Here is a 25,732-nt window from a genome sequence, read left to right as displayed (position 1 = left end):
TCCACTGGTGAGAGAGTCTAGGACTAGAGGTCATAGCCTCTCAATTAAAAGACGTTCTTTTAGGAGAAGATGAGGAGGAATTTCTTTAGTCAGAGGGTGGTGAATCTGTGGAATTCTTTGCCACAGAGACTGTGGAGGCCAAGTCAATGGATATTTTTAAGGGAAAAATAGATAGATTCTTGATTAGTAAGGGTGTCGGGGGTTATGGGGAGAAGGCAGGAGAATAGGGTTAGGAGGGAGAGATAGATCAGCCATGGTTGAATGGCGGAGTAGACATGATGGGCCGAATGGCCTAATTCTACTCCTATCACTTATGATCTTATGAATTGCGGTGGGACTGGAAGTTTAGAGCGCCCAGGTCGCAGTAGATGACAAGAAATTGAATTCAACCATGCAGACAGAGCAAGCATCAGAAACTGGGCAGATATGTTGATATTCAATTTTACTCTGGAACAGTAACACTGCAATGCTGAAAGAAAAATCTATATTCTGCACTGTTATTTTTCTCTTCGCTCTTCTCGTTGTACTTGTGTCGAAACAAGGAACTGCAGATGCTGGTTTGCAAAAAAAGACACAATGTGCTGGAGTAACATTGCGGGTCAGGCGGCATCTCTGGAGAACATGGATCAGTCTGAAGAGGGATCCAGCCCGAAATGTCACATATCCATGTTCTCCAGAGATGCTGAGTGACTCCAGCAATTTGTGTCTTCTGTTGTACTCGCTTAAAAGCACGTAACAGCTTTTCACTGTGTCCCTGCGCACGTGACAATAATAACCCAATACCCATTGTTGATATAAAAGTGGGTGGTTTTGCAGAGAGTGAAGATGATTGAGAAAAATTGCAGCAGGATCTAGATCGATTTGGCCAGGTGGGCTGAGGAATGGTTGATGGAATTTAATACAGAGAAATATGAAGTGTTGCATTTTAGGAAGTCTAACATGGGCAGTACCTACACAGTGAATGGTCGGCCTCTGGAGTGTGTTGTAGAGCAGAGGGATCTAGGAATGCAGGTGCATGGTTCCTTGAAGGTGGAGTTGGAGGTAGATAAGGTGGTCAAAAAGGCTTTTGGCACATTGGCTTTGATCAGTCAGAGTATTTTTATAGAAGTTGGGAGGTCATGTTGCAGTTGTATAAGACGTTGGTGAGGCCACATTTAGTGTATTGTGTTCAGTTCTTAATAGGATAGTTGCTGTCAAGCTGGAAAGGGTACAAAGAAGATTAATGGGAATGTTGCCAGGATTAGGGGGTGTGAGCTATAGAGAGAGGTTGAGCAGGTTCAGGTAGATGCCCAGTCTGTTGCCCAGAGTAGGTGAATAGAGGATCAGAGGATATAGGTTTAAGATGAAGGGGAAAAGATTTAATAGGAATTTGAGGGGTAACTTTTTCCACATAAAGTATGGAACAAGTTACCAGAGGAGCTAGTTGAGGCAGGGACTATCCCAAAGTTTAAGAAACAGTTAGACAGGCACATGGATAGGACGGGTTTGGAGGGATATGGGCCAAAGGCGGACACGTGGGACTAGTGTGGCTGGGACATGGAGGCTGGTGTGTGCAAGTTAGGCCGAAGGGCCTGTTTCCACTCTGTATGACTATGAAGCAATTCCCATTGGTTCAGTTGGCCTGGGCTTGTTACCAGAACGTATCTACTGGGTGGATCCAACATACTTGCTTTTCAGCAATGTTTACTTTGGTCATCAGTTGTATGTTGGACTATGTAGCTGTGTATTGCGGTAACTTAAAACCTTTTGTTTTCCTTACACAGGGAAAACCTGCCACTGAAGGGAATATCATGGTGGCTCCGATGCTTCATCATTAACTCCGTCCTTTTCATTCTACTCTTCTTCTTGACCACCCCGGCCATTATCATTACTACAATGGACAAGTTCAACGTCACAAAGCCTGTTGAGTATTTAAACGTGAGTTTCCTATTTTGATTGGATTAATTGAAAAGGCACCACACGGGAATATGCCCACCAAGTTCACGCCGACCATCGATCACCCGTTTGCGCTCGTTCTATGTTATCCCACTTTCTCATCCACTCCCTACACACCAGGAGCAATTTTAGCGGCCAATTTACCGACAGACCCGCACGTCTTTGTGATATGGGAGCACCCGGGGGAAACCCACGCAGTCATGGAGAGAATGTACAAACTCTACACACAGACAGCACTCGGGGTCAGGAACGAACCTGGGTTTCTGGCACTGCGAGGCAGTGACTCTACCAGTTTAAATGCCTTGCCTTACAAACCTTTTTGTTCCCCTTGCAACGGAGAGAAAATTAATTAAAAAATAAGTTGGAGCCCAGCTTGCCCACGTCCACCAAAATGTTCCATCTACACTGGTCCCGCGTGCCTGCGTTTGGCCCACATCCCTCTAAACCTATACTATGTGCGTGCGTACCTGTCAAAATGTTTCTGAAATGTTGCGATAGTACCTACCTCAACTACCTCCTCCAACTGCTCGTTCCATACAACCACCACTTTGTGTAAAACAAAAGGTTACCCCCCAGGTTCCTGTTAAATCTCCCGCCCCCCCCCTTAACCCTATGTCCTCTGGTTCTCGATTCTCCTACTTTGGGCAAAAGACTCTGTGCATCTCTCTGAGATCACCCCCTCGGCCTCCTGTGCTCCAAGGAATAAAGTCCTACAGCAATTCCTGCAACAACTGTGGCCATCATCGAGTAGCTACCAGACCAATATTCCCTTCTCCGCGATGAATGAAAAGCTTAATCAAATGTGGCGGGAGCAACCATCAATATTTGGCTCATCTGATATGTGCGGGGGGGAGGGAAGTTAGTATCAGAACTTGCTCTTTCCTCAAGTGGCAAGTCACGACCTTTCTGCTTGAGGATTCCAAGCAGCCAGTCTATTTAAACTAATTTTCTTCTCCATTCTTGTCTTGGCAGAACCCCATCATCACGCAGTTTTTCCCAACCCTCCTGCTGTGGTGTTTCTCTGCCCTCCTCCCGACCATAGTTTATTACTCGGGATTCTTCGAAGCACATTGGACAAGGTATTGGAGAAACAAGGAACTGCAAGTGCTGGTTTACAAAAACACAGAGTGCCGGAGTAACTCAGTGGGACATGACAGCATCTCTGGGGACCATGATCCGGGTTAGGGCTAACCTTGTCTCCTATTGTCTTCTCATGAACTTTAGACTTTAGACCCAGTGTGGAAGCAGGCCCTTTGGCCCACCGAGTCTGCGTTGATCATCCCGCACACTAGCACTATCCTACACAATTTAGACAAGCCAATTATCCTACAAACCTGTACGTCTTTGGAATGTGGGAAGAAACCAGAGCACCCGGAGAAAAGACAAGTGGTCACAAACTCCGTGCAGAAAGCACCATGGAACCTGGGTCTCTGGCGCTGTGAGGCAGCAACTCTTCCACTGTGCCACCATGCCGCCCATATCTAACCTTTGTTCACCGATCGGCCAATCAACCACCCACCCCTCACCTCACCTGTATCCACCTATCACTTGCCAGGCTTTGTCCTTGCCTCTTCCAGCTGTCCCCTCCTGCACCCCAACACCACGAGCCTGAAGAAGGGCCCCTTAAACAAATCATCACATTTCCATGTTCCCCAGAGAAGCTGCCTGACCCACTGAGTTCCTCCAGCAATTTGTTTTTGAACAAGGTATTTTTATTTCTGTTATGTCATGAGACGTGTTAACCTTTTTATTTGCTCATCAAAACTTGCTGGCTTTGAATCCCGCATAGTTCTGTGACTGGGTGACTTGTGAATGTGGGATTTGACATTGACTCATTTTTCCGGGAGTAGGACGGTGTTTTATAATTCAGGTGCTGGGACCAAAGTGATCTTGAGATTCGCAGTCAATGACACTGGTCTTTAAGTTCTTAAAAATGAAGGTTCCGACTGCCTGGTTTGTCGGAGTGGTTCTTTAATATTCGAGTCATAGTCACTGCACAGAAACAGACACCTTGGTCAAACTCGCCCATGTTGATCAAAATGCTCCATCTACACTAGTCCCAACTGCCTGTGTTTGCCCCATATCCCTCTAAACCTTTCCTATTCATGTACCTGTCCAAATGTGTATTATATGTTGTTATAGTACCTGCCTCAACTACCTCCTCAGGCAGCTTATTCCATATACCCTTATGTGAAAAGCTGCTGCTCAGATTTGTGATAAATCTCCCCCTCACTTTAACCCTATGCCTACAGTCCTCTAGGCCTATGGCCTACAACCTATGGTCTTGGTTTACCTAGTCCAGATTAAATAAAACTCTGTGCATTCACCCCATCTATTTGCATCATGATTTTATAAACCATTATATAAGATCACCCATCGTCCTCCTGCGTTCCAAGGAATAAAGTCCTAGCCTATCCAACCTCGCCCTACAACTCAGGCTCTCGAGTCTTGGCAACATCCTCATGAATCTTCTCTGCACTCTTTCCAGCTTAACAACATCCTTCCTATGCCAGGGTTGACCAAAACCCGTCTGAAGAAGGGTTTCGGCCCGAAACGTTGCCTATTTCCTTCGCTCCATAGATGCTGCTGCACCCGCTGAGTTTCTCTAGCTTTTATGTGTACCTTTGACCAAAATAATTGGTGGATTTCAATTACACTCATCCGTGAAGCAAAGAGAAGTTGGGTATAGGGTCCTGCTGAGCATCTTGATGGATTAAGCTCCTAATTTTCATGGTGGTCTAAATAAAAATATAATGTGGGAGGAATGAGGAAGCGGAGTGAAAATCCCCACCATCAATCTGGTAGGAAATTCACTTTGGGTTGCTGTCCCACTTATCTCTGAGATCTGGTGCCCAACAAATTGTCATTGTTCGGCCCACTGAGTGTGGCAGAATCTGAAATAGACCAACTCCGTTGTCTAGGTTTATTATCATTATGCGTACCGAGGTACAGTGAAAAGCTTTTCGATGAGATCCGTTCAGATAATACTATACATAAAGACAACTCAAATTCAATAGGTAGAGCAAAGGGAAAGATACAGAGTGCAGAATGCAGTTCTCAGCATTGTAGCGCACTAGTTCCACAGACAAAGTCCAATGTCCGCAATGGGGTAGAGGTGAATCGGACAGTAGCCCAGCTTATGGAAGGACCGTTCAGAAACCTGACAACAGAGCGGAAGAAGTTTTTCCTGAGTCTGGTGGTGCGCGCTTTCAAGCTTCTGTACCTTCTGGCAGATAGGAGCATGGACAAGAAGGAATGACCGGGGTGGGACAAGCCTTTGATTATGTTGGCTGCTTTTACGAGGCAACATGCAGTGCAGAAGGAGTAGATTGTTGGGAATCTGGTCTATGTGATGGACTGGGCCACATCTACAACTTACTGAGAGAAAAGAGGCAAAAGTCGGGAAGCTTTTCACTGTATCTTGGTGCACTTGATGATAATAATCCAATGCCAGATCTTTACTGCTCTGTCGATTGCTCTTCTGCATCTTGCCTTGTCTGCTCAACTGTGTGCATACTTTGTGCTGTCGCCAATTGGTAATGTAACTAGTTTTGCTTTTGCGAGAACCCATCTGTTTTCTCAGTCACCTGGTGGAGCTGTGTAACTTCACTTTCACTTTAAACCCCTTTAGTTTATCTGTGCCTTAAGTGGGCAATAATATGGGTCGGATTTTGGCATCACAAGGGATTCCAGATGCTGTAATCTTGAACAAACGTCGGCGCAACTCAATGGATCTGGCAGTGTCCAGGGTGGGGATAAGCAGGCAACGTTTCGGGGTTGGGACCCTTCATCAGACTTCTGATTTGGAGTGCATCGCGTTCAAAATTTATTTCTTCCTTATTTCAATTGTCAGCCTGAATTATACATGACTGCAAGTATCAGTTGAAGCTTGGTGGTTTAAGTGTTGGGGGTGGGAGAGGTGGGTCTACAGGTTCTGTGCAATGTTTTATCTCTCCTCCATATCTTGCAGGTCAGGGGAAAACCGGACAACAATGCACAAATGCTACACGTTCCTTATCTTCATGGTTTTAATTCTCCCATCACTGGGTCTCAGCAGGTGAGTTGGCTGTTTAAGAATAAAGGCTATGTATTCAATGTACAAACGTGATTTGGTGTATTGTGTTCAATTTTGCATTGGAGATATTGTCTTCAATTTTTGCACCTCCTGCTATAGGAAGGATGTTGTTAAGCTGGAAAGGGTGCAGAGCAGGACTTGAGCTTTAGAGGTTGAGCAGGCTCGGACTGTATTCCTCAGAGTGCAGGAGGCTGAGGGGTGATCTTAGAGCTGCATAAAAAAGATCACGGGAATAGATTGGGTGAAACCCAGAGTTGGGGAATCGAGGAGTAGGGGGCATAAGTCTGTGGGAAGGAAATCATGTAATAGGAACCTGAGGGGCAACTTTTTTCACTCGGGGTGGTATATGGAACAAGGTGACGGAGGAGGTAGTTGAGGAATTTAAAAGACATTTGGACATGGTGAATGCACAGACTCTTTTACCAGAGTTGGGGAATCAAGGACTAGGGTGCATAGGTCTGTGAGAAGGAAGACATGTAATAGGAACCTATCGGGCAACTTTTTCACTCGGGGTGGTATATGGAACAATGTGCCAGATGAGGTAGTTGAGGCCTTTAAAAGACATTATGACAGTTACATCAGAGCTGCCAACTCTCACGCATTGAGCGTGAGACTCGCGCATTTCGTCCAATTGCTCTTTGCTGATTTCTATGTTTTACGCCAATTCTATGTTTCACGCTCCCCCTTTTATCTATGTTTCTATGCTTGAGTATATGGCAATAAAACTCGACCACTTGATTTTGAACCATTCATTAAATGGTGGAGGTATAATGTAGTCATAGAGTGATACAGTGCGAAAATTCAATTCAATTCAATTCAATTCAATTCAATTTATTGTCATTTGGACCCCTTGAGGTCCAAACGAAATGCCGTTTCTGCAGCCATACATTACAAACAAATAGACCCAAGACACAACATATTTTACATAAACATCCATCACATTGCTGTGATGGAAGGCCAAAAAAACTTCTCTCCACTGCACCCCCCCCCCCTGATGTCAGAGTCAAAGTCAAAGCCCCCGGCGGGCGATGGCGAATTGTCCCGTGGCCATTTAAGCCACGTCGGGTGATGCAAGGTCGCACACCGGGTCTTGGTGTTAGAGCCCCGGCGGGCGCTCGCAGAGTCCCGCCGCCATTCCAAGCCGCGCGGGGCGGTGCTGTAAGGCCCCGCTCCAGGAGCTCTTCAACCCCGCAACTCGGGCGGGAGAAGTCGCCGTTGCGGGAGCCCTGAAAAGCGGTCTCCCAGCAGGGACCCGCAGGCTCCCGGTGCCGCCCACCAGACCCGCAGTTGCAGCCACCGAATCTCCGGGGGTCGGGTCGCAGCAGCGTCCACCACAGCTCCACCCGCTCTGGACTCGGCCAGCTCCGCGACGGTGAGGTGAGTAGTCAGCACCAGAGCCCCCGGTTTTCCTGTTGGAGGCCGCTCCTCGTTGCAGCCCCAACGACAACGGAGACCCGACAAAGAAAAGGTCGGGTCTCCCGTGCAGGGAGAGATTTAAAAGTTACCCCCAACCCCCCCACACCACCCCCACCCCCCCACACACATACCCCAACAAAAATAACAAAAACTACATAAAAACATAGACATAAAATAATAAAAACGCAGACGGACTGCAGAGGCCGCTGCAGACGAGAGTTGGGCGCCTACCCTTCGGCCCAACTTGCCCACACCCGCCAGCATGTCCCAGCTGCACTACCTGCTTTTGGTCCATATCCCTCCAAACCTGTCCTATCCATGTATCAGGCTAACTGTTTCTTAAATGTTGGGATAGTCCCTGCCTCAACTACCTCCTCTGGCAGCTTGTTCCATACACCCACCACCTTTTGTGTGGAAAATGTTATCCCTTAAAAATACTTCAAACAAAAAACATTGAAATCATACTTCTACAATGTACTAAAACATGATTTTAACACCTCAAATTTCAAAAAGTCCCTACCATGGGAGGGGAGGCCACCCCCCTCCCACACCCTCCCCCCACTCAGTCAATCCACTCCCACACCGGGTACCCACTAGGCCAGTGATTACTGATCGCTCAGCCCCCCCACTTTCAAAAATGCTCCGCGGACCCTGGTTCGGACAGAGAGCACTGCCAGATGTGAGCGGGGAACTGAGGCCAGTTGTCCGTGATGTCTGGATCCCAATGCTCAGCGCTTCGTGTTTCGGAGTTGGCTAATGTTATTGATTTGTAATTAGTTGACAAAATCTTAATTTATTAATCCAGAATATCCAGGGGGATGGGATAAGTGTAATATTAAAATGGCATGCAAGGTGTCAGGCTGTCTGTCACAACATACAGCCCGATAACCCATTATTTCCTTCAGTTAAATATTGGGAATGTAGCACTATTGTCATTTGCCACTCGACTATTATGTTTGTTTACCACTGACTATTTCTAACCCCCCCCCCCCCCCCCCCCCCCCCGCAAATTCCTTTGACAGGTTGAATAGAAATGTCCCCAATCTTGTTGTTTTATTAATTGAACACGTAGATGAACATCCTCAAGGAGTGGAAACTGATTCAGATGCGATGTTTAAGAGCTTGTTCAAAGAAGGGGCATATTTTAAAGGAGTGATAGAGATACTTGCAGGGGAATGTGTGAGGAGGTTATTATTTTCTTTAGTTTTAGCTTGAACCAGCACATCTGAAGATTCAAAGTTTAATATAGTAATTGTGCTGATACTGACTCCAACCAACCACGTAATGAATATCATCCATTCCGGAGGTTTTATTTTTCTGATACTATTTAAACTTCACAATTTGCCCTCGGTACATATTAACTGTAATATAATAATGTATGCATGTTGGTAGGTGCAATCAAAACAAAGATATTTTTATCATTGTTGTGTTATGAATACCACAGAAAATATAATGTACTCTCAAGATCACGTTAAATAGAATATTATTGCTTAAATATATAGTTGTTGGATTTTGCATTTCGGAAAAGTCCCAGTGAGAGGAAGACAGCAAAATACTGAAAATATTGGGGGTGAAAATGACTTCAGGACAGTTTGTTAGGAAAATGAAGGAAATTGTAACAGAATACTTATACAGCTGAGTGAGTATAATTTTATGGATGAGAAATTGTGTTCAACCAATTGATGAGTTCTTTGACAAAGTAACGAGCATGTTAGATAACAAGGAAGCCAATGGGTGTAGCAAATTTTGCATTACAAAATTTGGTCCGTGAAGTGCCCCATAAAAAATTACAGCATTAGATAAGCACCTGTGGACTTGAACGTAATGGGTTAAGTCCAGGGGGTCAGATATGGGGCTTTTTATATGTGGGCCAGATATATTGTCAGTGCAGAGGGGCTAGGAGCAAGGCCAAGTGTGCATCCAGAGTCACGGTCTGGAATAGTACTGGGTGTGCAGTCAAAGCTGGGACCAGGGGAGTGTTCAGCACTGGGAACCTAAGCAGGTAAGCAGCTATGATCAAGGTAGAATAGGGGACCAGGTGTAAGGCTGGACTCGGGGTCAGGAATGAGAGAAGGTATGCAATTGGAGTCGGTGTCAGGAGTAGTACCAGGTGTGCAGTGAGACCCAGGTTGGTCAACATGGGCCAAGTGCTTGATTATAATCTGACTTCCATACATGAATATACTAAGATCATTCATGTGCTACCCCTGTTGATCAGAGCCTGGCTCTACTGTGGAATGTAATTAGGAATGTAATTTAGCCTAACCTAATTCATAGCTAATCCAATTTAAAGCATAAATATTGCATTCAAGTGTAAGTTAAAAGCTACAGTGTGCACCAGATTGCACAATTTCAAACTGAAAAATGCCAAAGCTCCGTACCAATGGGAGGGGGAGGCACCCCCTCTCTCACACCCTCCTCCCCCCTCAGTGGGTCAGGCAGCATCTCTGGAAAAGGGTCCCGACACAAAACGTTGCCTGTCCTTGTCTTCTTTAAATGTTGCCCGACCCACTGCGATACACCAGAGCTGAGAAATTGTTCCCTTGAACTTGCCTGTACTCTCTTGTAAACCTCTCCCCCGTCCCCTCAACCCCGACTGAGTGTGAGAATTGCTTGCTTAATCGCTTCCCAAAACACAGTCAATGTGCTCTAGCAAGGTCTCCTGAAGGAGGCCTGTTTTAAACCATTGGTCTGAAGGTAGTGTGGAAGACAATGGATAGAGGGTTACAAATGAAGGCTGGCAACTCTGACTGCAGTGCAGTAATTACTCAGCACATCCACTCAAAGCTGATTTACAATAAACTGGAACGCAAACTCCACATAAATCTCTAAGACTCTGCTTGTTTTGATTCCAGTCTGGATCTGTTTTTCCGTTGGCTGTTTGACAAGAAGTTCCTGGAAGAAGCTTCTGTACGGTTTGAGTGAGTATCTATCATTGAGTGATGCAAGTGCATGCAATGTCTCCACGTTTGCTGAATGTCCTAATGGTTGATCTGGCAGTGGGTTGTATTGGGAGATTGTCCTCTGATACGGTCTGCTGACGGGTCTGTTTTAGTTTAGTTTAGACATAAAGCTCGGAAACAGGCCCTTCGGCCCATCGAGTCCGCACCGACCAGCGATCCCCGCACATTAACACTACCCTTCACACACTAGGGACAATTTACATTTATACCAAGCCAATTAACCTACAAACCTGTACGTCTTTGGAGTGTGGGAGGAAACCGAAGATCTCGGAGAAAATCCACGCGGTCACGGGGAGAACGTACAAACTCCCCGTACAAGAAGCTGCGTACGACCGCAATGCGCCTGCGTGCTGACAGGCCGTGGCGCACGAAGATTTTGGACACTGTCAGTTTTTCGGAGCCCCGCGCGGTTGGGACCAGCCCCGCACAACTCCGCGCTTCTAAGTGGGACCGGCCATACGGTGCCCGTACGCCTCAAGCGACCACGTTTGGTTGCGCCAAGTGGGACAGGCCCTTAAGGCATCGCCTCTCTGGGAGAGTCGGGAGTAGTTTAGTTTAATTTATTGTCACGTGTACCGAGCTACAGTGAAAAGCTTTAGCGTGCTAACCAGTCAGTGGAAAGACAATATGCGATCGAGCCGTCCACAAAGTACAGATGCATGTAAAGGGATAATGTGAATAAAGTTTAGTGCAAGTTAAGGTCCGATCAAAGATAGTCCGAAGGTCTATAACCCTGTAACTGGCATTTGGCAATGGCTCTATGTGGCCCCACTTGGAATGGGAAAGCATGTTATATGTGGTGGTGATCGTTCACTAACTCTCAACTTGTCTTGTGTTTCAGGTGTGTCTTTCTCCCCGATAATGGTGCTTTTTTTGTGAATTACGTGATTGCTTCTGCGTTCATCGGAAATGCCATGGACCTGCTGCGCATCCCTGGCCTGCTGATGTACATGATCCGCCTCTCCTTGGCCAAGTCAGCAGCAGAGAGGAAGAACGTCAAACGCGTAGGTCTTGCTAATTCATTTCTCTTGCTCTCCGGGTATACCGGCCCTCTGCTACCATTATTCGCAAGGAAAGGTTACAACTATTATAAAAGTGATTTTGTAATTGTACATCAGATCCCATGGACACAGACACCCTGTTTAATAGAGTGGTTAAGCAGACCTTGCCAGCATTGCTCTGTCAAGGCAAGGTTCTGGAGGAGCTCAGCTGATCAGGCAGTATCTGGGGAGGAAATGGACAGGTTGTGGCGGCTCCCAAGGGTCGTGCCATCATACTGTCGAACCCCTCGGCACGGGAGTGGTTCAGTCCGGAGGCGGCCCTTAGCCAGAGGGTTTAAAGGCAGGGGTTTGGGTGCCATCTTTCTCTTGTTTGGTCTACCCTACAACCGGGAGGAACATAATAAAAGGTGCCTCTCAAAACACTGGACTTCGTGTTTCCTTTTGAGACCCACGCACTACAAGGTGACATTTCTGGTCGAGTCCCTTCTCCAATCAATCCAAAGAGAGGGGCATCCCAACCCAAAACGTCGCCCAATCAGTCTGAAGAAGCTTCAACCCCTCTGTTATCAGACTTCCATAAGCTAGGCTACTGTCCGATTCATCTCTACCCCATTGCGGACATTGGACTTTGTCTGTGGAACTGGTGCGCTACAATGCTGAGAACTATATTCTGCACTCTGTATCTTTCCCTTTGCTCTACCTATTGTACTCGAGTTTGACTTGATAGTATTTACATCTAGAATTATCTGATCTGATTGGATAGCATACAAAACAAAGCTTTTCACTGTACCTCGGTACACGTGACAATAATCAACCTAAATCGACGCGAAACATCGCTCCATCAGTCTGAAGAAGGTCCCAACCCAACGTCACCTGTAGAGAACTCAATAGACAATAGACAATACTCAACGCATGCTCCCACCATTGATCTGAGCCAGCATTCTTTCTCCCACTTTCCCCGCACCCAGCCTATCTCACCTTCCCTCTCTTCCCATCCCTTCCTCTTGATAACAAACCATTTGCCTCTAACCCCCAACAGATGGGTGCAGCTAATACAACCAGTAACTGGTTGCATTATTAGTGCAAATAAAATGTGCAGTTGTTGAAACGACAGCTAGCTGACACTGTGCAGAATTGAGAGTGTTTTATTCAAGCTAATTTTTTTATTTTTTGGTGTTTTGTTTTTTCCCCCAAAGTTTGTACGGATCAGCACGGAAACAGCCCCACTAAGTCCATACCAACCACTGATCTCCTGTTCACACTAATTCTATGTTATTTTGCTGTCACGTCCACTCCCCACCTCCACATTAGGGGCAGTTTTTGCAGAGGCCAATTAACCTACAGCCTCGCATGTCTTTGGGATGTGAGGGGGAAACTGCCGCACCTGGAGGAAAACCACGCGGTCACTTGGAGAATGTGCAAACTCTGTGTGTGCATGTACACGCACACGCAACAACCAGGATCACGCAACAACCAGGATCACGCACACTGCCCACTGCACACCCCACACCCCCCAGACCACCAAAGATCAGGATCATTCCCGAGTCTCTGGCTCTGTGAGGCAGTAGCACTACCAGCTGCTCCACTCTACCGCCCATAAGATAGGTTTTGAAGAAAAAACAGGCACAAATTTAACCTTGAGGAAGCCGCAATATTTATCAATATTGAACATCAATTATTAAAAATTAAAATTATACCATTATTAAAATGATACCATTATTAAAATTAAATCAATATTAATAAACACATCATCCGACTGCTTTCTAATCTTATGTAGTGATGTGCAATAGTAATAATGTTATTTGATCAGAGTCTGTTATCTGGTATACAATAGTATCTGATTAAAATTGGGCCAGAAATAAATTGTAACCTGCCTGTTGCCTGTTTATAGTGCAACTTTACGCCAGAGCGGCATTGCCAACCTGACAGTAGCCTGCAACCCCTCAGCGTGCCCATTACTTGCAGTCCCTAGGAGGTGAGGAAGGAAGAGACGGAGAGCAGCCGAGAGGAGGAAATATGTATTTTTTTAAAGAGAGAGGAGACAGGAAAAAGACGAGAGCAGACAAGTAAGAATGGAGTAAGAGGTGAGAGTAAGGAAAACATAGATGTCTAAGGCCAGCAATAAATAAACATAAGTTGCAAGAAGCAAGTACAGCAAGTGTTATATACAAACTGTATTAGTTATGTTGTATGATTTTTCCTCAGGCTTGTATTACACTGGATCAGTTTACAATAACCCTCTCAAGATCTGTTTACCAGCAACAAGTGGGAGTGAGGGGAAGCAACCAGTGCAGCTTTTGAACTGTTGTACGTCGGAGTCCTGTTTCATTTATGAAGCTGGATGTTCGTGTCATGAGTTGAATTATTTCCCTCTTTACACCCAGAACGTACCAAAACTGGCTATTGCCTATGTGAGAGACATGATAGTATTCTCTTTAAGCCATCACCATCTGTGCGAAATGACTTTGATAGTTTTTTTTCCAGATGGGGCTACCCAAAGATTGACAAATCAAAGTCTCATCATCTCAGACACCCTTCATGACCTCCCCACTGATTCATCAGATGTCTAGCACCTTCATCTGAAAAATCTGTGTTTTGACCTTTGTTTTCTTCTGCCCTCATGTAAAGAATGTAGATACATGGAGCAGTTCAGGTTCCTTCAGCCCACGATGTCCGTGCCGATGGTGATGCCAAGTTAAACTAATCTCCTCTGCCGGCATGTGATCCATATCCCCCCATTCCCTGCATATCCACGTGCCTATCTACAAGCCTCTGAGACACCACTATTTTATCTGCCGCCCTGGCAGCGCGTAACAGGCACCCGCCAACATATTTGGCATCTACAACCAAATAAGAGGCGCGCTAACCCTGGATAGCCAAACGGTTGATTAGTAGTCTTCTCAGTTCAGACTTGTGAAGCATTTTCCCTGCAATCAATTGCAAGGCACCACTGAAGAGCAGATTCGCATTCTGTTTGCATTTCCACTTTTGTATGTCTTGTGGGATCTGGCTTGGCCAAAATGAATGTTTCCGCTATAAACTGCGGGTGTTACCATTAAACCAAATGCAGGTCACTAATTGCCGGCTGGTGGTTACTCTCCTTTATTTAAACAGCTTAGTTCAGTCCTAGTGGAAAATTCCCAGGCATTGATGTCTTTAATCTGTACATGGGCTTAGGCCTCGTGTTCGAATGCTGATCAACCATCCACACTGGTTATGGTCTATTACTGCCAGCCCAAAGATAAGACTGACCTCTTGGTCTAGTGGTAGCTAAATCCAAGGTTTTTAGGTGTGAAAACATTATGGATTACCCAGTTAATATCCCCGATCTCACATGCTTGTGTTTTTATGCAAAGCAGTGCTTATTGATTGAAAGACACAGCACGGAAACAGGCTCTTCGTCCCACCGAGTCCACATCGAACACCCATTCACACTGATTCTATGTTATCCCACTTTCGTATCCACTCCCTACACACCAGGGGCACCGTACAGAAGCCAATTAACCTACAACCCTGCACATCTTTTGGATGTGGGAGGAAACCCACATGGTCACTGGGTGAACGTGCAAACTCCACGTAGGTGGCACCCAAGGTCGGGATCGATACCAGCGTTGTTCGTGAACTGGTTTTGAACAAGTTAGAACTCAATGAAGTGAGCTCAGCTCAACTTGGTTTGCACCCTGGCACCTCTCCTTAATGTCTTTGCTCAAGCCAGGCTCTTCAGTTTAAAGATTTGTCGTCTGGTCCGTTTGCGTTGTTAGGGCCAGAAGAGTTATGCTGCACAAAAACAAGCCCTTTGTGCCATCCTATTGACGATAACCATCAAATCCCCATCTCCAGGAATCCCATTTACCACCAGTTGTTTGGTAGCCTGTTATGCCGTGGCAGTTCAGTGATTGCCTCGATATTTGCATGTTGTGAGAGCCTCCGCATCCACCACCCACTCCGCCAGTACGCTCGAGACTCGAACCACCCTCTAGAGGAAAAATAGTCTCCATTACACTGTCACCTAGAACAGCACACAATGCCTGTGCCGAACATGATGCTGAGCTAAACTAATCTCATCTACATGCACATGATGCCTCTCCCACCATTCCCTGCATTTCCATGTGCCGATCTAAACGCCTCTCATGTACCACTGTCGTAACATGCCTCCACCACCACTCCTTGGCGGCAGGTTCCATGCACTCGCCACACTTTATGTAAAAATAAAACTTGCTCCTCTCATCTTAAAGCTATGCCCTCTAGACTTTGACATTTCCATTCTGGTGGTGGAAAAGGTTCTGACTGTCTACCCTATCTGTGCCTCTCATAATTTTATATCCTTCTCTCATGTCTCCCCTCAGCCTCCGGCACTCCAGTGAAAACAATCCCAAGTTTGTCCATTGTATTATGTCCCGTTTTAACCCCTTTACCTTCAACCTATGCCCTCCTGTTAAGCATACCTCTGCTTGGTGCTCAGTCCTATTCCATAAGGTCATAATAAGTGATAGGAGTAGAATTAGGCCATTCGGCCCATCAAGTCTACTCCGCCATTCGTTCTTTAGTAACTTGTCAGTTTCTTTGTTGAACTAAATTAAGGCGCATGTTGCAATCAAAAGCGCTTGAACAATTGGTTGGGAAGAAAGCCAAACTGTAAGAAAGACGACTGCTGATGGCTGATCTATCTCTCCCTCCTAACCTCAATCTCCTGCCTTCTCCCCATAACCTCTGACACCCGTACTAATGAAGAATCTATCTATCTCTGCCTTAAAAATATCCACTGACTCGGCCTCTGCAGCCTTCTGTGGCAAAGAATTCTACAGATTCACCACCCTCTGATTAAAGAAATGTCATCTAATCTCCTCCCTAAAAGAACGTCCTTTAATTCTGAGGCTATGACCTCTAGTCCTAGACTCTCTCACTGCCTCCCCTTAATTGTTGTATGCTTATTCTTCCAGCACCAAGCCTATGAGTTCCAGTTTGGAGCAGCTTATGGGTGGATGATGTGCATCTTCACCGTGGTTATGACCTACAGCATCACGTGCCCCATCATCGTTCCATTTGGTGAGTGTTTCATCTTGGACTATCCTCGAATTGCAGCCCCTTCTGTTAATGAGAGTAAGTTCTCCACATGTAGAAACAAAGAACTGCAGATGCTGGTTTATGCCAAAGATAGACACAAAGTGTTGGTCAGGCAGCATCTCTGGAGAATATACACAAAATGCTGGAGTAACTCAACGGGGCAGGCAGCATGTCTGGAGAGAAGGAATGGGTGACATTTCGGGTCGGGACCCTTCTTCAGACAGACTCAGAAGAAAGTGAAACGAGAGATGCTGGGAAACGAGAAAGGGAAAAGGAAGGACATCCTTGTGATTGAGGCAGTGCAGCGTAGGTTCACGAGATTGATCCCTGGGATGGTGGGATTGTCATACGAGGAAAGATTGAAAATAGGCTTGTATTCACTGGAGTTTAGAAGGATGAAGGGGATCTTATAGAAACATATAAAATTATAAAAGGACTGGACAAGCTCGATGCAGGAAAAATTTTCCCAATGTTGGGCGAGTTCAGAACCTGGGGCCACAGTCTTAGAATAAATGGGAGGTCATTTAAGACTGAGGTGAGAAAAAACATTTTCACCCAGAGAGTTGTGAATTTATGGAATTCCTTGCACAGAGAGCAGTGGAGGCCAAGTCACTGGATGGATTTAAGAGAGAGTTAGATAGAACTCTAGGGGCTAGTGGAGTCAAGGGATATGGGGAGAAGGCAGGCATGGGTTATTGATTGGGGACGATCAGCCATGATCACAATGACTCAAAGGGCTGAATGGCCTCCTCCTGCACCTATTTTTTATGTTTCTATGAGAGAACATGGGCCATGGGTGGCACGGCAGTAGAGTTGCTACCTCACAGCGCTGGAGACCCGGGTTCCATCCCGACTACGGGTGCTGTCTGTACGGAGTTTGTACGTTCTCCCCGTGACCACGTGGACTTTCTCTGAGATCTTATGTTTCCTCACACACTCCAAAGACGTACAGGTTTGTAGGTTAATTGGCTTGGTTGTGTGTGTAAATTGTCGCTAGCATGTGTAGGATGGTGTCAATGTACGGTGATCATTGGTCGGTGCGAACCTGGTGGGCCGAAGGGCCTGTTTCTGCGAGGTATCTCTAAACTAAAAATCTGAGGAGAAAAATGGGTAAGTGACTTTTTGGGTCGAACCTCTTCTTCGGACTGGATGTGATTTGACTTTTCACTTGGCCCACACTGACCTCTCCTGGAAGATTACCATCTTTGCAGTGTGCAAGTCATTTTTCGTAATCAGCTTAACGATTCTTGGTATAATTTTAACGGTCGGGTAACTGTAAATGAAATTGTATTTTCGTTTATTAGTTTCCAGCTAATCCAAACATCTGTCGGGGGAGTGGATGTGAACATAATCAGTGTATTAGTCACAGTGCATTAGTGGTCCCCTTTTTAATTAAAAGTGTTTTATGGTGCGGGCAATGGATTAACCACTGGAGGTTGCTTGGCAAAATAGTATCCTTGTGCACTTTATTTGTGTTGAATGACTGATTGCAAGCTCCCCTGTGGGCTAAGTGGTTGTGCACGCCACGTGGTCTGTTCCAGAGCCCGGAGACTGGGAATGCTGCCAGTACCAACCGCTAACGAAGCTAGCTGTCCTCAGCCGAGGTTAAAGTCACTCCTATGCTCTCGCTCTTGGGAGAAAATAATTGAACAGGTGTCCCCCCCCCCCCCACACCCTCCCCACCCGAAGAGTCACTGCCTTTAATTGCCTTCCCTCGGTCATGACTGACCATGGGTGATGCATCCTGGTCGGATGCAAGCCTGGGCGATGTCATATGGAGGACAGGCTGTTGACCGTGCAGCATGTTCTTCCCCCCCCCCCCCCCCCTCCCCTCCACGTCGCTGATCGATCCAAAGGAACAACAGGGCCGTTACAGTTTGGCACCAGCGCTGTCGCAGGAGCTGCCAGAGCGAGGTTGTAGACAACGACGAACTGCCTTAGGGGCTCTGACTCCAGATTTTCTTGAGGTTTACTCCTGGAGCCTTTTCCATGACGGGATATGGCCACAAGGCAGTGGAGGTTTTAAATTGGAGTTTACCCTCTCCTAGATGGAATGCCTTCCCAGGCTGATGAGCCCCATCTGCCCGAGACTGGTGGGGGCGGAAGTGTCCACCTTCCCGTGCAGGTCTATAGCACCTGCCCACTGCCCAACCCCACCTGAAGAGTCACTGCCAAGCAACGCATTAACAGGCCCGTCGATCCAACTTGCCCATGTCAACCAAGATTCCCCCCCCCCCCCCGCCCATCCACACTAGTTCCACCTGCCTGAGTTAGATCCACATCCCGCTAAACATTTCCGATCCATGTACCAGTACAAGTGCCTTTTGAATATTGTTAAAGTACCTGCCTCAGCTACCTCCTAAGGCAGCTCGTTCCACATACCCTGAGTGATAAAGTTGCCCCTCTGGTTCCTATTAAATCTCTCCCCTCGAACCTTAAATCCTTTGTCCTCTTGTTATCAGTGAGATTTAATAAGTTATTCTTCTTCTCACTCCTTTTCGAGCTTGTACAGACACAGAGTTGGACATTGGAATTTTGATTTTGTTCTTCTCATTGCTTTGTAAATATTGATTGTAAAGTCCAATTGTTTGATAATTTCAATTTTGTTAATATTAATGTCGTTAATGTCTTTACTTGTTCGGAATAAATAAATAAATAAATAAATATTCCTCCCGTGACCCTGGGTACAAGAATGTGCACTTGCCCTACATATTCCCCTTGTGACTGTACACCTTTATAAGACCACACCTCTGCCTCCTGCTCTCGTTAAGTCCTCGACTGCCCAACCCCTCCCTATAGCTCAGCTCCTCGAGTCCTGGCAACATCCATGTAAATCTTCTCCACGCTCTTTCCAGCTTAATATCCGTCTGATAGCAGGGTGACCAAAACAACATCTTTCCTATAGCAGAGTGGATTCTAAGCAGGACGGGTAGTACAAGCGAACAAATACACACACAGAAGGTGAATTTGACCTCCTTCTGGGCTGTAGAGTTTGTCTGGTTCGTGAAGGTAAAACTATATTTTACAAAACTGCCTGCATGCAGTCCCTGCCGGTCTGAAGAAGGGGCCTGACCAAATACGTCCATCTCCCTCCACGGATGCTGCCTGACCCGCTGAGTTCCTCTAGCACTTTGCCTTCTGATAAATAGCAGTGATGCTGGATACCTTTTTATAAAATTGTTTTGGTCACCATTAGTACAACGCATGATGCTTGAGTAACTCAGCGGGTCAGGTAGCAACTGTGTCATCATAATCTGTTTTTAAAATCTCTTTCAACTTCCGTTACAGTTCTACTTTAGACTGAGAGTTCAAACAAACCCTCATCATGGTTAACTTATGATTAAGGCGTTTATTGACTGACCAATTACAATATCTTCTTGCCATTGCAAAGAACATACAACAGTACAGTGTGTGAAGGAACTGCAGATGCTGTTTTAAACTGAAGATAGACACACAATGCTGGAGTAACTCAGCGGGACGGGCAGCATCTCTGGAGAGAAGGAATAGGTGACGTTTCGGGTTGAGACCTTTCTTCAGACTCAGTACAGCACAGGAACAGGTCCCGCTGCCCATAGTGTCAGCGCAAAACATCAGGTGAAGGGGAGGTAGATTTAATAGGAACCTGAGGGGTAACTCTTTTTACACAAAGGGTTGGTGGGAGTCTGGAAGAAGCTGCCAGAGGCGATAGTTGAGGCAGACACTATCGCAGCGTTTAAGAAACATTTACACAGGTACATGCATAGGTCAGGTTTAGTCGAGTCAAGAGTGTTTTATTGTCATATGTCCCAGATAGGACAATGAAACTCTTACTTACTGCAGCACAACAGAATATGTAAACATAGTACACAACAGGAGAAGAAAAAAAAGTTCAGTGTGTGTATATATATATACATGTTGGGCCGAAGGGCCTGTTTCCACGCTGTATCACTCTGACACTGATTCTCCACCCTTGGAGTAAAGAAGCTTCTCCTCATTGAGCTTTTTTTTGCCTTCCATCACAGTGAGGAATGTTGAGGAGTCACCGTGGTGGATGTTTATGTTAAAATGTATTTTGTGTGTTCCGTTGCTTTTTATTTGTGTGACTGACTTGGCAAACAAAATTCCTCGTATGTTGCACAACATACTTTGCTAATAAAGTATGATTGTGATTGATCTCTACGATTCTAAGATATGAAAGCTCTGCCTTTCAAACTTCATACGTGAGCTGAACTGCATTTCTCAAACTGTACGCATTGATAGTAAGTCCTTTATTGTCATATGTCCCAGATAGGATGCCCTCCACCGCAAACGGTGTCTGAGACAGGCCGGGAAAATCATCAAGGACCCCTCTCACCCTAACCATGGACTATTTGCCCTCCTCCCACCAGGGAGGCGGTACAGGAGCCTCAGGTCTCGCACAAGCAGGCTGAGGAACAGCTTTTTCAATAACACCATTACACTGCTGAACTCACAGTCCCGACGCTAGCTATCTTTTATACTCTCCCATCTGTATACATTTATTTGCCTATGTACCAGTTTAATTCATCCACATTGCACATATTGTTTAACCAGTATTTTTATTTCTACTATCTTGCACTCTGACCAGATGCTAAACTGCATTTTGTTGTACCTGTACTCGTATTTGTGCAATGACAATAAAGTTGAATCAAATCAAATCAAATTTACAGTCGCCAAAGGGTAATCCATGTATAGACATCCTGTGCCGAAGGGTCTGTTTCCACGCTCTTATCTTAAAGCGTCCTCCAAGTCTAAAGAAGGATCTCGACCCGAAACGTCACCCATTCCTTCTCTCCAGAGATGCTGCCTGTCCCGCTGAGTTACTCCAGCATTTTTGTGTCTACCTCCAAGTATTGCTTGTAATTTAATCAATTTAATGGAACGTGGAAATGTTTTTTGTTTTGGTATGCCTTTAGGTTTAATGTACATGCTCCTGAAGCACTTGGTGGATCGTTACAACATGTACTATGCCTACCTGCCCGCTAAACTGGACAAGAAGATCCACTCTGGGGCCGTGAATCAGGTGGTGGCAGCTCCCATCCTCTGCCTGCTCTGTCTGCTTTTCTTCTCCACCGTCAGAACAGGTGAGATGACTTTTCGCCCATTCATTCATTCCTTCCTTCCACTCTTATCAAAGGTTTTGCACCCTCCCGCTTTGCAACCTTTGCAAGCTTTCCCAGCCTCCTCCCCCCCCCCCCCCCTCCCCCCCAAGCACACTCAATCTGAAGAAGGGTCCCGATCCGAAACATCTGTCCCGCTGAGTTACTCCAGCATTTTGTGTCTATCTTCGGTGCAAACTGGCATCTGTAGTTCCGTCCTATCCTTGTTCTCCAGAGATGGTGCCTGACATGCTCAGTGTTCTGCACTGGGTTCCATTTAAACCCCCTCCCATTTGTTCTGTCAGCTGTGTCTCAGCCATAGAGTGATACAGCGTGGAAACAGGCCCTTCGGCCCAACTTGCCCACACTGGCCAACAATATCCCAGCTACACTAGTCCCACTTGCCTGCACATGGTCCATATCCCTCCAAACCTATCCTATCCAATTACCTGTCTAACTGTTTCTTAAACAATGGGATAGTCCCAGCCTCAACTACCTCCTTTGGCAGCTTGTTCCGTATAACAACCACCCTTTGTGTGGAAAAATTACCCCTCGGATTCGTATTAAATCCTTTCCTCCTCACCTTGAACCTATGTCCTCTGGTCCTCGATTCCCCTACTCTGAGCAAGAGACTCTGTGCATCTACCCAATCTATTCCTCTCATGATTTTGTACACCTCTATAAGATCATCCCTCATCCTCCTGCTCTCCAAAGAATAGAGGCCCAGCCTACTCAACCTCTCCCTATAGCTCACACCCTCTAGTCCTGGCGACATCCTCGTAAATCGTTTCTCCAACCCCAACTGTGCTCTAGTTGAACACAAGATCTTAGTGTACCAGAATATGCCATACAACATGGAACAGTACAACACACGAACAGGCCCTTCGGCCCACAAAGCCTGTGCCGAACATGATGCCAAGACCAGCTCTTATCTGCCCGCACGTGATCCATATCTCTCCATTCCCCGCATATACATATACCGATCTAAAAGTCTCTTAAATGTAATTTTCGTATCTGCCTCCGTCTCCGCCGCTTGGTGGTGCGTTCCAGGGACTCGACAACTACTGGTGTAATTTTTATTTTATTTTTATTTTTTTTGCCTCGCTCATTAAACTTTCTTTAAACTTTGCCCCTCTCACCCTAAAAGCTGCACGGTGGCACAGCGCTAGACCTGCTGCCTTCTAGCACCAAAGGCCTGGGTTTGATCCTGGGTGCTGTCTGTACAAAGTTTGTACGTTCTCCCTGTGACCGCGTGGGTTCTCTCCAGGTACTCTAGGTTTCCTCCCACATCCCAAAGACGTGCAGATTTATCGGTCAATTGGCTGCTGTAAATTGTCCCTCGTGTGGTAGGATGGAACTAGAGTGTGGGTGATTGATGGTCAGTGTGGTCTCAGTGGGATGAACGGCTTGTTTCCCCACTATCTCTAAACTATTGCTCTCGTATTTGGATTTTTCCATCCTGGGAAAAAGATTCTGATTGTCTACCCTATCTATGTGTATCATAGAATTATATACTTTTGTCAGGTCTAGAAGATGCTATAGAACATGGAACAGTACAGCATAAGATAGGGTCCTTCAGCCCACAATGTCCATGCCGTACGTGATGGGGTGGCAGACGAGAATGTCCCTTCAACTCTCAGATGGATTGTGCAGCTGCCATTTTGTTAAAACAGATCTCAGTTTCATAATCAATGTACATTCTTCAACTAACATCTCCAAAACAAATGATACAGTCCTTCCTCCTCGCCAATTCTGCATCCAATTGGCTAGCCCACCGTGCATCCCTTAAGGGCATACCTTTAGAAATGGGATGAGGAGGAATTTCTTTAGCCAAAGCGTGGTGAATCTGTGGAATTCGTTGCCACAGACGGCTGAAGTTAGACCTAGCTGAAGTTAGACCAAGTTAGGTCTTTATTTCAAGTTGAACAAGTTAGGTCTTTATTCTTTGGAGCGCAGAAGGTTAAGGGGGGACTTGATAGAGGTCTTTAAAATTATGAGAGTTGACGTGGATAAGCTTTTTCCATTGAGAGTAGGGAAGATTCAAACAAGAGGACATGATTTGAGAATTAAGGGACAGAAGTTTAGGGGTAACATGAGGGGGAACTTCTTTACAGAGAGTGGTAGCTGTGTGGAATGAGCTTCCAGTGGAAGTGGTGGAGGCAGGTTCGATTTTATCTTTTTAAAATAAATTGGATAGGTATATGGACGGGAAAGGAATGGAGGGTTATGGTCTGAGTGCAGGTAGATGGGACTAGGTGAGAGTAAGTGTTCGGCATGGGCTAGAAGGGCCGAGATGGCCTGTTTCCGTGCTGTAATTGTTATATGGTTATATGGCTATAAGTCGTCAGGTATTTTTAAAGCTGAGTTTGACAGATTCTTAATTGGTAAGGATGTCAAAGATTATGGGGAAAGGCAGGAGAATGGGGTTGGGATAGATCAGCCATGATGGGAATGGCAGAGTAAACTTGATGGGCCGAATGGCCTAATTCTGCTCCCATGACGTATGAATAACCATAAAAAATATGTATATTTTCATTTAATTTCAGGCTTCTTAGCTGCTACATCCATGTTTACATTTGTTGTCCTGGTGGTCACTATCGTTATCTGCCTCTCTCATGTCTGCTTTGGCCACTTCAAATACCTCAGTGCACATAACTACAAGGTAAGCAGCAATGTATCTGCCGTGTGCTGTAGGCTTGTGCCCGACACCCAGCTACCTATCTGGCTGTTTGCTTTAAGGTCTCTGTACAAGCACAAAGTACGGGTGGATTAGTACGGGTGTCAGACGTTATGGGGAGAAGGCAGGACAGTAGAGTCAGGAGGGAGCGATAGATGGCAGAGTAGACCCAATGGGCCGAATGGCCTAATTCTGCTCTGAATCGCATCCACACTAAACAGGAATATTTTGACAACTCTAATTCTTCACAATTTGCTATTGGTCACGTTGCTTGTATTGTTTGATAACATTCCTGCTTCTCAGGAGTGCAATGGGTGTGTTCTATGTACAAGTATGTATGTGTACACCACCAGCATGTAAGTTAACTGGGTAATCTTAAGAGTGTGCCTCGGTACCAGCTTAATGATTCATGCAATGCATGATGCATCAACCTGTATGACACGATAAAACACCGCTTGATGTTAGCCAAGGGAGCGACAAAGTGCTGGAGTAACTCAACAGGTTCGGCAGCATCCCATGAGGTGTTACTGCAGCACCCTGTGTCTTTTTTTTGTAAACCAGCATCTGCATTTCCTTGATAGACACAAAAGACTGGAGGGAGTCTCAGCGGGACAGACAGCATCTCTGGATAGAAGGAATAGGTGACGTTTCAGTTCAAGACCCTTCTTCAAACTTCAGGGCATGTCTGAAGAAGGGTCTTGACCTGAAATGTCACCCATTCCTTCTATCCAGAGATGCTGCCTGTCCCGTTGAGTTACTCCAGCATTTTGTGTCTATCTTCGCTGTAAACCACCATCTGCAGTTCCTTGTGTCTCCTTATCTAAAGGAGTGCTGGTTTACCCCTTTGCCTCTGCTAGATATCACTGATATTAATGCCCTTTGGATGGTTTAAATAGTGGTGACCTCCTTCACTTTGCTTGAGAATCTTTTTACGTTATGTCCTTGCGAATCTGAATGAGGATGGTTAAATAGTTGGCCACAAAATGCTGGAGCAACTCCGTGTGTCAGGCAGCATATCTGAAGAATATGGATAGGTAACGTTTCACTTTGAATCCCTTCTGACTGAAGATGATGGATAATCACCTATTCCTTTTCTCCTGAGATGCTGCCTGACCCGCTAAGTTACTCCGGCATTTTGTGTCTTTCTTTGGTTTAAACCAGCATCCTCTGTTCATTTTGATTACGTTTTGATTAAAAAAAATTAGATGTCTTTCCATCAATTAAGTGCGGCATGGAGGCACAGCGATAGAATTGCTGCCTTCCAGCACCAGAGACCTTGGGTTCGATCCTGACTTCGAGCCCTGTTCCACTGTACGAGTTCATTCAAGAGCTCTCCCGAGTTTTGAAAAACCCATCAAACTCATGGAAGCACGTAGAATGTACGGCGGAGCTCGGGAACATCTCTTAGCGGCTCGTAACGCTAACGGCAGGTACTCGGGAATCGCGGTAAGCTCGGGAAGAACTCTTGAATGAACTCGTACAGTGGGACAGGGCTTTAAGGGTGC

The 25,732-nt window shown here is 45.9% G+C and overlaps 1 protein-coding gene across 3 annotated transcripts in view; it reads left to right on the top strand.

Annotated features, from left to right (window-relative positions):
- LOC116973009 (CSC1-like protein 2) overlaps window positions 1-25,732 on the top strand; it is a 135,763-nt gene that overhangs the window by 100,530 nt on the left and 9,501 nt on the right. For all 3 annotated transcript variants that reach the window (XM_033020642.1, XM_033020643.1, XM_033020641.1), the window contains 8 exons: window positions 1,764-1,917; window positions 2,908-3,014; window positions 5,906-5,992; window positions 10,282-10,347; window positions 11,231-11,393; window positions 16,331-16,436; window positions 21,368-21,535; window positions 24,097-24,212. In XM_033020642.1, coding sequence (XP_032876533.1) covers window positions 1,764-1,917; window positions 2,908-3,014; window positions 5,906-5,992; window positions 10,282-10,347; window positions 11,231-11,393; window positions 16,331-16,436; window positions 21,368-21,535; window positions 24,097-24,212 — 967 coding nt within the window. The remainder of the gene's footprint in view (window positions 1-1,763; window positions 1,918-2,907; window positions 3,015-5,905; window positions 5,993-10,281; window positions 10,348-11,230; window positions 11,394-16,330; window positions 16,437-21,367; window positions 21,536-24,096; window positions 24,213-25,732) is intronic.

The sequence above is a fragment of the Amblyraja radiata genome, chromosome 5 (assembly GCF_010909765.2).
Source record: "Amblyraja radiata isolate CabotCenter1 chromosome 5, sAmbRad1.1.pri, whole genome shotgun sequence".
NCBI classification, from domain to species: domain Eukaryota; kingdom Metazoa; phylum Chordata; class Chondrichthyes; order Rajiformes; family Rajidae; genus Amblyraja; species Amblyraja radiata.
The sequence above is the reverse complement of the archived record's forward strand: the minus strand, read 5'-3'. Positions and strand labels throughout refer to the sequence as shown.